Consider the following 14,557-nt stretch of genomic DNA (forward strand, 5'->3'; position numbering starts at 1 on the left):
ATACATATATAAAGTTAGAATTCTGCAAATATAGTTAAAAATCCTAAAAGTTAAAAAACTGCATAATTTTTGTGACTCCAGCCAGGTCTCATAAGCAACCAAATTGGCCCGGTTGCTAGGGAGGGTAAAGTCACATGGGGTAACCTCCTCGTGGTCACGATTAGTGGTTCTCGCTCTTAATGGGGTGCGTGGTAAGTTGTGTGTGGATCACGGAGAGTAGCATGAGCCTCCACATGCTGTGAGTCTCCACAGTGTCATGCACAATGAGCCACGTGATAAGATGCGCGGATTGACGATCTCAGAAGCGGAGGCAACTGAGACTTGTCCTCCGCCAACTGGATTGAGGTGAGTAACCGCAATACCACGAGGACCTACTAAGTAGTGGGAATTGGGCATTCCAAATAGGGAGAAAAGGGGATAAAAAATAAAAATAAATAAATAAAAAGAATCAATATATTTACAATCCTTAAATTTAAAGTTAGAAATCCGAATATATATAAATTAGGATTTTGAAAATATAGTTAAAAATTCTAAAAAGTTAGAAACCAGAATATATAAAGTTAGAATTCTGAATATAGTTATAAATCCTGAAAATATAGTTAGAAATCTGAATATATTTAGTTAGAATTCTGAAAATATCGTTAAAAATCCTATATATATATAATTCTGAAATGTATAGTTTGAAATCCGAATACATATATAAAGGAAGAATTCTGAATATAGTTAGAAATCCTGAAAATATAGTTAGAATTAGAATTATAGTGAATATAATCCAAATATACCTATATATAGATAGAATTATGAATATATAGTTAGAATTTCTCAATTTACTGTATAATAATAATTCTGTATATACTGTATAATTCATCTGAATATATAAACATAAATTACTGTAGGTCTTTCTCAGGCATATTGAAAGACAGTCACTCATTTCTTATATAAATATAGCACTGACAATACAGCATGACAAAGGAAAGCCTATTTTGTTGTCCTGTGTATGAATGAACAACAGTAAATTAACATGAAAATGATACATATATTACATTACAACAAAAATGATGGCTAAATGGTGAATATACAGTATGTGTGGTAGTGAGCATTTGTTACCACAGCAGTGATCGTGTTAGGAATCATTCAGATAAGTCTGAACCAGCAGATGCTTTTCACAAACACACTCACTTTTCCCTGACTAACTCCCTGCTCCCCCTCATGAACTGATAACGGTATTCTGTAAACAAATAAACACCTGCTGATAACCGTGCCAGACGGAAACTCGGGCAAGACAGAGAGCCCTGTGGGAGCATGTTTTATCACAGGGTAAACAATAACAATGTACTGAATAAAAACCCTTACAAAGAGGAAGATAAAGAATATGGACCAGGAAGTACAAGGAAAGAAGGAACGAGGAAAGTTCTGGCAATTGTGTCTACTGCTAAACCTAACTGAAGTCAGCATGAAATGGTTCACAAACCATTTGACTTCCCTTATGTGACGTATTACATCAAATGGGATTTTTAAAGCTAAAAAATATAGGGCAGGTCTCGGTTTTATCCAGGTGGAATTGATTGGATTAAAATCTGACAACAATGTTCAAATATAAAAATGTTGAGCCAACAAATATTTTTTTTCATTGTACTGTGCACCTAAAAAACTACAATTAATACAAGGTCATTTTTATTTTAGTTAGTTTTGCATGATAGTGTATTTAAGTTTATATATATATATATATATATATATATATATATATATATATATATATATATATATATATTTAAATCATGTTAGCTTTTATAAAAAAAAAACAACAAAAAAAAAACAGGTTGAATCAGTTTTAATCACACTGGCTGCACTCAAGGCATGTTTTGAGCCAAAGGTCACACCCCCTCATGACTCCTGTATGAATGGCATATTCTGCCCTTCTGTTCTAATCCATGACATCACAGCCTTCATCAGCACACTCAGTGCGTGACTAAGAGAAACCCACCATTCACATCAATGGCTACATATCGGACAATAGTGAATCTAAATAAAAGCAGTAGAGTACATGACTGATTCAATGCAGCAATTGAAATTTGCTGCATGAAACTCGATGTACATGATTTAGCTGGTGTGAAAAACTACAAGCAAAGAATACCATGGTATTACAATTAGTGACTGACCAATATGGGGTTTTAATGGCCAGTGCCGATATTTAGTGTGTCCTATGCACATCATCAGTAATGCAACATTGTAATACCCTGATATACACTATATGGCCAAAAGTTTGTGGACACCATATGTGCTTGATGAACATTTAATTTCAAAACCTTAGGCATCCATTTCCCCCTTTGCTGTAATAACAGCTTCCACTCTTTTGGGAAGGCTTTCCACTATACTGTATGTAGTAGTAACATGGCTGCAGGGATTTGCTCTCATTCAGACACAAGGCTATCAGTGAGGTCAGGAACTGATGTTGGTCGATGGGGCCTGATTTACAGTTGCTGTTCCAGTTCACCCCAAAAGTGATCAGTGAGGTTCAGGTCTGGGCTTTGTGCAGGCCAGTCAATTTCTTCCACGCCAGACACAGCAAACCATTTCTTTATGGACCTCACTTTGTTCATAGGGGCATTGTCATGCTGGAACAGAAAAGGGCTTTCCCCAAACAGTTGCCATAAAGTTGGAAGCACCGAATGCCCTAGAATGCCATTGTTTGGAGTAGAATTATGATTTATCTTCACTGGTATTAACGGAGTAACCAAAAATATGTGGAGGGGGTGTCCACATATTTTTGGCCATATAGTGTATTAACCTCTTTTTTTTGGACACCATATGTGCTTGATGAACCTTCAATTTCAAAACCTTAGGCATCAATTTCCCCCTTTGGTGCAATAACAACTTCCACTCTTCTGGAAAGGCTTTCCACTATACTGTAGTGACATAGCTGCAGGGATTTGCTCCCATTCAGACATAAGTGCATCACTGATGCTGGGCGATGGGGCCTGGCTTTCAGTTGGCGTTCCAATTCATCCCAAAGGTGTTCAGTGGGGTTCATGTCTGGGCTTTGTGCAGGCCAGTCAATTTCTTCCACACCAGACACAGTAAACCATTTCTTTATGGACTTTGCTTTGTGCACAGGGGCATTTTCATGCTGGAATAGAAAAGGGCTCTCCCCAAACTGTTGCCATAAAGTTGGAAGCACCGAATGCCCTAGAATGCCATTGTTTGGAGTAGAATTATGATTTATCTTCACTGGTATTAACGGAGTAACCAAACTCTTTAATTAGAAGGGGGTGTCCACACATTTTTGGCCATATAGTGTATTAACCTCCCTGGTGGGCATCAGTGTTGGGGAGCCAAATTTTAAATCTGTAGACTGCCAAGCTACAAGCTCCTCGTAATTTAAAGTAGTTAAACTACAGTAAAACAACACTTAAAAAAGTAGTTACCAACACAAATTAAAAAACAGTAGTTAACTACATTGAAGCTATTTAAGGGAGCAATATCTATCAGATGATTTTTTAATGTAATCAGCAGTATTTATCTTGCACAGAAATAGTAAGGAAATCAATTAGCATGACAGTATTACATTGAACAGTCAAATTTACATTAAATACAACAAATAAAACTTGAAAAACACTCCAATTTCTATATCAAATTAATAACATGGTGAACAGCAGCTAATTTAACTACAAAAAACAAGGTGTTAAATATCTTGCAGGATATTCTGCGCAGGTTGTTCCAAATCAGAATGCTCTTAATTTTTCCATGGTACACAAAAGGAGACATTTTTAAGGAAATGTGTCAAGAACTCGATTCTTAAAATAAATGTGAAGAAAAACATTTGTGTTCCAAAGAAAAAAAATAACAGCTTACAGGTTTGAAATGACATGAGGGTGAGTAAATAATGACAGAATTTCCATTTTTGGGTGAACAATTGCTTTAACCCTGATCTTTCAGTTTTTTTCTAGTACAGGGCTGCAGTGTTTGAACCATGAAGGATTTAACCTCTCTATTTATCTGCTAAGTTAATATACAACTGACCCGTCACATATTTGGAATTTCTCATCAACGACTAGCCCTCGTTTCAAGGTTACTACATCCCCTGGATGTTCTGCATCATCAAACTGACGTAAAACATCATCAAACCCCCCCCCCCCCCCCCCCCACCAACGTAAAGGTAAATGAGTTTCATCCTTCTTTCATTAAAAGTGTACCAATGAGGCACATCAAACTTTAATATGGAAATTAACCAACAATATATTTTTGGTTGTCTATAATCAGGTTGTAATTTACTGTTAATCTTCCAAACAATCTCTGCTGAAGCTTTGAAATCTCATTTGTGATCGCAATCAGATACAAAAATGGTGCCGATGTCACATACACCACAATACAATTGAGTTTAAGATTTAAGAGTTGCAGCAGAGATGATAATTTTCAGTGAATAATAACTTAAATTCGGTGTGGTCTTCACACAAAGCTGCCATACACAGTAGAGGTGGGGAAAAAAATAGATTTAGTTACAAAATGCGATTCTTGAGACAAACATGTTTAAAATTGAACTGCCATAAACTTCTCAGAATGCTATTCTGAGATGCGGGTTGGCACTGTTTTGGCGGCACGAGGGGGACCTACACAATATTAGGCAGGTGGTTTTAATGTTGTGGCTGATCGGTGTATAACAGAATACTTAATAATGAATATTAAGTCTTGCTTTCAAAGAGAAGAAACAAGTTTTTTTTCTGATCCCACTGGCAGATTTTTTATTTATTTTTTTCTTGTTTAAAGCATAAAGTTCACTTAATTTTGTCAGATTTCTCTAAAAACAAGACTAATATCTAATGCCATTTTTCTTGTCAAGTAAATATATCGTGTTTTAAGAATGTTTAGATATTTTTACTGGAAAGCAAGACAAAAATGCCAATAAAGAAAAAAAAATGTTGGCAGTGTAACTATACAGTAAATGGGTTCCTTAAGATTGATCAGAAATTCTCCTTTTGTGTTATATGGAAAGAATAACTGCATGGTGTGAGTAAATGATGACAGAATTTTCATTTTTGGGTGCACTATTCCTAAGACATGTATCAAGTACAGCTAGAGATAAATCCAACAAGGATATAAATGTTGAAGTCAAAATATTCTGTGCTCGTTCAGTATAATTTAATGGACAGATATTGGCCATCGGTTCGAACCTTGAGAAAATAAACAGTTAATATTTATGTTTTTGATTCTTTGTAAGACGAAGACTAGCTATCTCGCCCACCAATACAGACAGCCAATCTCTATGTCTCCACTGCCTTGTTATGACTGAACACTGGCTTGCTGAAAGGAAGCACAGAATGGTGTTTACACACCGTATGTCCTGTTTCACATACTTCACATCCTTTTAGGGCTATGAGGAAGTGAGTCTGGGCGGGCAATATTTCTATAAAATTATATATCTTGATGACAAATCCTCAGTTTTTTTTTATATATTTTTTTTATATCAGGGATCATTTCAACCATACAGCCATTGTAGCTAAGTACATTTAAAATGTTAAATGCAAGAAAAAACCTAATCAATGCATGTTTTCAACACTGTATATCACTAAATGAACACAAGGAAGAAGGATATTTTATCAGTTTCATTTATATGCACCAATAAAACAATGTACATTAATAAACAACAATATTTAACATTTTATTACATGATAAATGCCAAGCTGAGACTTCCATGAGCATTTCTGAGTTATGACTCCAAACCGTTTTTTGGGAATTTATTCTTTGAAACGGACACAGAAATGAATAGCACTTTCTTTTTTTCAAAACACAGTTTTTTGCTGCTTACACTATTTTTTTTTTCTTTTTCTGATTAACAATCTTTTATTGATTCACATATTGAACACAGAAAAACAAAACATATTTAAACAGAATCAACAATTAACCCCACACTATCATGAATTAGCAGGGAGTAATACACTAATACCTCACCACTCCCAGAGTATCTGCCACTTTAGGGGGGTGTATGCTACTCCCAAAAATAGTACAGAGTAGGTGGCGCAGCTGTAAATATCTAAAGAACTGAGATCTGAGAATCCCAAAATGTTGAACCAAATTTTCAAAGGATCTCAACACTCCACTCTCATATAGGTCACCAAGTGTAGCAACCCCCCTCACAATCCACTCTGACCAGCAGAAAGTGGACTTATTAATACATCATTTGGGGTTCAGCCATAAGCTTGAGGCAACATTTAATTAAATGTCAAAATTAAACACTCTGGACACTTTTGTCCATACCGAGTGTAAATGTGAGATAACGGGGTGTAATTTAACTTCTCCGGTTAGTTTGATAGAAATGCTTTGCAATGGCGAAATAGGGGCAAGAACTTCCTGTTCAATACAAACCAGGGAGGGGCTCTCTCAGGTGGAAGCAACCAATGAGCCAAATGTCTGAGACCGAACGCATAATAATAAAACAAAATCCACCTTTGTCAATCAGCCTATGCAGCTTACTGAAATGTAATCTGGGACATTTCCCATTCCAAATGAAGGACTTCACTATGCTATCAAATTGCTTGAAATAAGAGAGGGGGACATCAATAGGGAGAGACTGTAGCAGGTAGTTGAATTTTGGAATACAAATCATTTTAATAACATTAACCTTCCCAATCATAGATAAATGTAATGAAGCCCACCTGCTCACATCACTCGAAAACCTTTTTATTAAAGGGTAAAAATTAACTCTAACTAAATCACACAAATTTGCTGGGAATAAAATACCCAAATACTTAATGCCCTGTTCTGGCCACTGAAAGGCACCCAGCTGAAAAGCTGTTATCGGGCAGTACGCTATCAGAGCCAAAGCTTTGGATATAGACCAATTAACTCTGTATCCTGAGAACTTAGAAAAGGAATTAATAATTCTGTGGAGGCAAGGCATAGATAAAGCAGGTTCAGAGATGCATAATAAAATATCATCTGCGTAAGGCAAAAGCTTATGCGCCATACTTCCCGCCATCACCCCTGGAAAATCATCCTCCTTTCTTATCGCAGCTGCTAATGGTTCCAGGGCAAGACAGAACAATAATGGGGAAAGAGGGCAACCCTGCCAGATGCCCCTATCCAGAGTAAAATTATCTGAAATTAATCCATTTGTTTGTACCGCTGCTACCGGGTGTCTATAAAGTAACTTGATCCATCCAATAAAAGTATTCCCGACCGGAGTCTGATCATTCGCCACTGACCACATAAAATTGATGAAACGCCTAATGTTATCAGAAGAGCTGCGGCCCCGAATAAACCCCACCTGATCTGTATGTATAAGAGATGTCATAACTTTACTTAATCAGTTAGCCAGAATTTTTGACAATATTTTTATGTCTAGCTGGATCAGGGAAATTGTCCATTTTAAGAATCAGACTGATCCGGGCTTGTGTCATGGTTGGTGGAAGCTTTCCATTCTTTAATGATTCCGTATAAACTTCTAACAAAAGTGGAGCCAGTTCTGTAGCATAAGATCTAAAAAAATTCAGTGGCAAACCATCTGGCCCTGGAGCTTTGCCTGTAGGCAGGGCCTTAATTACCTCGCCACACTCCTCCAAGTTTATCTCAGAGTCAAGAGAATTTTTTTTGCTCAGTCGTCAGTTTAGGGTGTTCTAATGGTTCCACAAAATTTCTAATATCTTCATCAGCAGACGGAACTATAAAAATCAACCAGCGCTTGCAACATCCCGCAGCCCCCCTCCGCAGATCTCCGTGCCGGAACCCTGTGAGCTCGCTCAACTTCCAGCTTATGGCCTGTTATGTCGAGCAGACTCGGGAAGAGCTCGTCTAGGAATTTCACCATATCTCTGCCTTCTTCGTTCTCAGGAATTCCAACAATTCAGACGTTGTTTTGCCCATTACGATTCTCAATGTCTTCCAATTTTTCCCAAACATGCTCCAAGTCCGTCTTGGTCGCTTGCGGATTAGCAGCTAATTCCCTCTCCGATGACTCCAGTTAATCGATACGTTTCTCGATTTCCCCCACTCTTTTAACCAACTCAGAGAATTTCGTCTCCATGGCAGTGATCGATCGACGTATTACAGCAAGATCCTCCAAGTCAGCAACGACCTTTGCCAGCATTGCCGACATACTCGACAGCTGACGCTAAATCTCTCCCACTGCACCGTCCAAACCAAGTCCCCGGTCTGCGGCCCTGTCCGGGGTATCAGCTTGAGCACGTAAGTGTCTTTTAATGTCTCCAGAGCTCGAGGATTTGAATTCTTTGACATACTGTCTTCATAGAACAGTTATGGAACAGGGTGTATTGAATCTCACCAGTTTATGACACAAAAAGTATTAAAAACTAGCAAAGTTCGCAGAGCTCGCCGTTCACACTTTTGGCGTGACTCCATAAGGAGTATCTGCTGCTTGCACTATTAAAACATCTGTCTTAATGCTCTCATGCTCGACAGTGATGAGACAAGGAAGCATTTTGAAACTTATTGGTCCAATAAAAAGATAATCTTTTCCTCATATGAACAATAATACTTTTAGATAATCAAAGATGAAGTGTGTAATTTCAGCACCATAAAAATCAGCAAAGAATTTGCAAAAATAATCGCTGTGTTCAAACTGCCATTGGTCAGACCAACAGATAATCCTACCTTTAAAAAAAAAAAAAAAAAAAAAAACATCAGACAGCCATGGAACTTACTTTAGTGAGATAATAGACACACTGTTGGAAGCTGAACATGATGACCTCCTCCAGCACTGTCATGGCCTCCTCACTGGCAATACGTGTGGACTGGATCTGAGAATCCAACCATTCTGAGCAGATGGAGACATGACACTTTAATTGCTACCAGCATATTTTAACTCTGAAAACTGGTAATCCGTTGGAATAAACCAATGACTATATAAGAAGTAAGCAACAAGAGGCCATGTGTTGCAGTAATTTACCACGGTTAAGAGGGTTGTGCCAAACAACCTGTTTTTAACCATGGTAAATCATTGTAACAGAGTGATTACACATAATATTTATTAGTAGTAATAATCTAAATAAACAATACTTCCACCAAATAATATAGTTCATTGTCCTAACTGTAGGCTGTTGAAGGTTGCCAAGCAACATAACACTCAAAAATATTTCTATGAATATATTTAATTAGCTGTCACATCTCATCCAGCTATTTTACAGTTTCCGCTCATCCAATCAGATTTCAGACAGAACAAGTAATTTATAATGTTTTAATAAACCACAAAGATTGAAATCACAACACTACAAAAGCTTTATATTAAGCATAAGAGAACTACAGCTTATGAAAACTCAAGTCAAATCGAGTACCTTTGTCCTGTTCCTGAGTGTCCTGCTGTCTCCATGTTAAGAACAGAGGAACCTCATGCTGGATGAAGTGCAGCAGCTCGATTGAGTTGGACATCCACAGTACTAGTGGTTGCAGGCCTGAGATCAGATCCTTCACGTTCAACATATGCAGCTCCACTGAGTCCAGCTCGACATCACTGGAGCTTCTGCAACATACACAACACAATGAACACACATATTATTAAACATTGAAACACATGGCTTTATCCGTCCGTCCGTCCATCTGTCTGTCTGTCTGCCTATCTATCTATCTACCTATCAATCTACATCTTGGTCAAATGATGCCACTGGTTTCACAAAACCTGATATTTAAACAATTAAAAAAGCTCTCTATTTTTTTGTCTCTGTTCCTTTAATAGCATAAAAAGCAGCGAAAATGGCAAACTAAATCAAAGGAAGTGCAAATCATCCAGGAGTTTAATTTCCACCTTTAGCGCTTCCATTTTAACCACAAATCTTTTTACCTCACCATAATATGTAGGGAAACAATTGAGAATTAGTATGTGACTCAGGCAGAAAATATCAGCTGATAAAAACAAACTAGCTCTCTGATACACAATTTAAACACAAGACAGTCAGAGCATGAGTCACTTTAACATTTTAACATTTTATAATTCTGAGTTCTGCAGACTCATCAGTAGTTAATGACAACATTCAAGTGGTCTATTCTCAGGTCACAGTTGGGCATTACATTGAAAACAAAAGTGAATTGAACATCTACAGCACCATGGGTGATCATGAGCTAGTTACTGTTGATCTTTACATTCTCTGCTCTAATTTCAGGGGCGTGTGAAAAAAGAAAAGCTCTCTCACATGTCCGGCTGCTGAACTGTAAGTTCCTTTGTTCTTTCCTGTGGAGCAAAAAAAGAAAATCCACCTCAGAAGAACAGTTCTGCTAAAGTGTACCATAATCTTTCATCTCTGATGGGTTATTGCTGTTATGCTGTACATTTTCAAGTCCCCATCATGTTGAATAAAATAATAAACTCACATAAAATCATGGTATTTTGATATACACTACTTTTTTCAGTAGCATGACAATAGTTCAGCTTTTAGTTTTTTTAGCAGTGTTGGTTGTTTGTATGTAGTCTAAAAACTTCAACTCACCCACATGGTGAGCTGGACCTGACTGGCGATACGTAGCAGTAATTTCCGCAGGTGAACCAACTCAAAGTTAGTGGCCGACTGCTGAATGCAAAGACACAGCAGAAACGCTGTAGTGAGTTTGGGTTCTTCTCCTGCTAGGTCCACCATATCGAGAATCTTCTCCAAGACCTGATCTTCATACTGCAGCTGGTAGGACAGTGACACCACTCTACCGTCCAGGTCCCTCCAGTGTGCCACCGCTTTGAGGGGCTTTGTCCTTAGTATGGAGGATCCACACAGTTTACATGAGGCCGTCGTGGTAGGGGGACACAGGGTGGCCATCCAGGATGGAGTCTGGAAAGCTCCAGAGACAGTAGGGTCTTTGAACATAAAGAGATAGTGTTGACCAAGCCCCACCAGGTCTCCCGGACACAACTCCACCTCTTCATCAAGTGGGATGCCGTTGTGTGACACTTGAGCACCGTGGAAGGGTCTAAGCTTGGTTAGCATCTTGCTACCGTCCTTGGAATGGTCACTGGTGGCATCCAGGCGCTGTATGCAGCAGTGTTGGGGCAGGATATCGGGGGCAAAGAGTAGGACATCTACCTTTAACATCTCCTCGTCTTTAGCAGAGGTGGATTCACTGGAGCAGCCAAATATACATCTGTTCCCACTCATTAGATAGATGAGAAAGTCCTGCAGTAAGGAAGAACTACAGATTAACTCAAGCGAGATAACTATCAGTATATTTACATGTGTAGTTATAATCGAGCTACAGCAAGTTTTTGTCGAGCTATAGTCTTCATCAGTCAGTTCGACATGACACAATTTGTAATGTAATATTTGAAGGAAGGATGTCAGCTGAGGAAGTGCCGGAAATACACAAATGTACATCATCTCTATTGCTCAACCGATATATTGGTTTTGCCGATTGATCGATTATTGGCAGAAACTAACGCTGAAAGTTTGCCGATAGGTTTTCCCCCTGTGATCTACTGTTGCTGAGTTACTGCTCACATTTGTTTTATGATAATGTATACTTTATAGTGTACAGGTCGACCAATATATAGGTTTTGCTGATTAATCGCTGTCGATAGCTACTTTTGGAACTTTCAGCTATCGGCAGAAATTAATGTTGATAGTTTGCAAATATGAAAATGTTTGCTTTATAGTGTTCACACTGTAATACGTTGTACACATGGTCTGAAATTAGCACCCGCCACCCACCAAATGGCGGGTGTTTCATGTGCATTGTAGCAGGCGACTTGTAAGATGTCTTTGAGTGAACAATTACAATAAATGCTGTTAGACACAAAGACCCGCATTTGAAGAAGCACACTTGATTATATTTTGAAGAACAGACGAAAGAAAAGCCGGCGATGCACGTGTGTGATTCGTCCTACGTTCAGAGGTTTATTGGCACTTTGGCGTTCTGTGAGCATGTCTCGTGGAACACATAAATATTCTCATGATTTATTCTCTGTCAGTCATCTGGGAACAATTTGCAAGAATGTTTTTCTTTTTTTTTAAGTGAACTGGTTCAAAAAATGTTCCTGCATGGAATTTCAGAATTATTTTGTAGATAAAATGTTTATTTAAATCAATCAGGGCTGTAAAGTGTGAAAGTTTCATTCGCATCTGCGAATTCAAAATTATAATATGAGATGACAAATTTTAAGACATTCACACTTGCGCGATATCATCTGATAGTTGTCTGTTTATAAGGTACTACCCCCTTAAATACTGTAGCTTCAATGTAATTAGATATTTTTTAGTAGCTTGTAGTGTAGCTAAATACTTTTCAAAAGAGTAGCTTAACTGTAGATAAACTACTTCAAATTATGAATAGGTCATAGCTTAGCAAAGTGAAGTTTCAAAGTAGCTTCCCAACAATGCTGAAATATTGCATTATTTTAAGGTCAACAAGAAATCAAAATGGACCCTGTTTATTTTCTTAATACACATTCCTGGACTTATTGTGCTTGATTCATTGATACATGTTATTCTAAAGAAATTATTTTTTTGTCTTTACAATCTTTAATCGAAATGTAATAACTTGCTCCAACTCTAAAACCACTTTCCTTTTCAGATGATCTGACATCACAAATCCCTACTACTTTTCAAGCCCTCACCTCCAATAACCTGCCTCCATTTTGGTATGTAATTCCCACTCCCTCAAGACCAAATCAACTTCTGATGGGCATTTTTTATTTTCACAATGAATATCCTGTTTTACTTGGAAATGCGACAGATTACAGAAGTAAAATGGGTTAAGAAAAGCTTTAAATTTTACAGTTTATTTCTTGTGTGGCTATGTTGTTGCTGCAAGTTTCCAGTGCACACAATAACACACACCATGAACAGTGCCCACTCAGCAACACTGACTATGAAGAATAGCAGGGTAGCACATTTCCTGCCTCTGAAAATGGGTTTGGCTATGCCACAGATTGTTCCAGCAGCTTTTACAAGTACTATTAGCACTAATGGTGTGTTTATGAATCAAACTGATTTAAATTCAGATAGTAATACTATGGTGTTGCATGGCTGAACAGTCAAAAAGTATTTGGACAAAAATGTATGACTGTGACTACATTTAATGACAGAAAAAATATCAAACAAGAGTCATATTCATTTGTAAGCTTTCATATGATAAATCAAAAGACAAAAGGCAAACTTTTTGGACCCATTTTATATTAGGTGTCTTTAACTTCTATGTACTTAATAATCTGATACAATGTACTTATTATGCACATACTCTATATGTACCTGCATATACATTTATAGTACCTTTAAAGTACCTGCATTTAAGTTCATCTGTTGTTACACTGTTAATTTTAACCCTAAACCTAACCCTACCCCAACCCTAACCCCTAGCCCCTACCCCTAAACCAACCCATACCTCAACCTCAAAAGAAACAAATGTGAATCTTGTGAGAATTATGCAGAACAACATGTTGTTCCACAATAAATTCATTGTATTATATGTTTTTTTTTTTTATGTTAGTACATAGTAGTTAAAAGACACCTAATATAAAGTGGAACCCAAATTTTTCCTCACTACAGCTGTTAATCTGTCAGCTATTTAGTTCATTAAGGGCTTTGGGATTCACCGTGTTCTTAACGTTCATCTCACAGGTTTCTCTGAAAGTCGTCTCCTCCTGCATGAGACGTAAGCTCCTGGAAGCCTGGGTGTTCACTAGCACTATGTTTTCGCTCCTCATCCAGTGATGGGACAGTCCTGGGACACCCAGGGACACATGTATCACCTGTCTCACACATGTCTGTCTGTCTATCCAAATCCTGTCGCTCTGATCTGAGCTAATCCTGGAACTAACTAAACACACACACACACTCTACAGTGTGTGGTCACAAGCCAGGATACTGCTCACTAGATTAAAAAGTGTTTAAGTCAAGACTTTAGGGCAGTTGTCAACAACACAGAGTGAGTTTTCCAACAACTTGTGTAAGCATTGGGTAAGCCATCTAAAACTGCTGTCAGGGACATTTGATCAACTTGTGTTTTATGTTCCATTAGGCTAGTTAGTTAACAAAATAAATGAAAACCAGTTGGGTTTTCCTAAAGTGCAAAAATACAGGCTTATCAACCATAATACACTTATGCTTTCAGAACTACATCTAGAACCCTAATCCAGTAGAGTGCAACAGTCTGGTTCCGGAAGTGAAAATCCCAGTGGAAGAAATGAATAGGAAAAATCCTTCTGGAATCATATGTTAAATAACCATGGGCTCTATTTTCATGACCACATTAGGTGCAGTGCTATGCGCAATGACCGTGCGCTATGTCTTATCCAATTTTCATGAGAGTGCTAATCCTAAACACAATTTTCATGCCAGCGCTAACACAAGTGGCCGTTTGGTTAGAGTGTTTGCGCTAACTGTCGGTGTATGCGTGCAAACTGTGGGTGTATTGTATGTTAATGAAGTGGACCAAAGTACAGTTTGCTATTTTGCTGAGAAAGACAACTGAGAATCACATCTAATATTAGTAAAAAATGTCAAAACTCAGTTCCTCAATTGCACCATTAGCACTTAGCGACTCACATTTTCACCAACATACCTGCGCCTAGACTTACGAATGCTTGCATCAAAATACCAAAAATTCATGGCCATACCCACTGACTTTGCAC

At 37.8% G+C, this 14,557-nt stretch overlaps 1 protein-coding gene across 1 annotated transcript in view; it reads right to left on the minus strand.

Moving 5' to 3' along the window:
* LOC127450316 (ras-associating and dilute domain-containing protein-like) overlaps positions 1–14,557 on the minus strand; it is a 57,706-nt gene that overhangs the window by 30,682 nt on the left and 12,467 nt on the right. Inside the window, exons 5-8 of the mRNA XM_051714313.1 lie at positions 10,431–11,105; positions 10,137–10,174; positions 9,285–9,469; positions 8,655–8,767 (exon numbers count right to left, since the gene is read on the minus strand). Of these exons, the coding sequence (XP_051570273.1) occupies positions 8,655–8,767; positions 9,285–9,469; positions 10,137–10,174; positions 10,431–11,105 (1,011 nt within the window). The remainder of the gene's footprint in view (positions 1–8,654; positions 8,768–9,284; positions 9,470–10,136; positions 10,175–10,430; positions 11,106–14,557) is intronic.

The sequence above is a fragment of the Myxocyprinus asiaticus genome, chromosome 13 (genome assembly GCF_019703515.2).
Source record: "Myxocyprinus asiaticus isolate MX2 ecotype Aquarium Trade chromosome 13, UBuf_Myxa_2, whole genome shotgun sequence".
Taxonomy (NCBI): Eukaryota; Metazoa; Chordata; class Actinopteri; order Cypriniformes; family Catostomidae; genus Myxocyprinus; species Myxocyprinus asiaticus.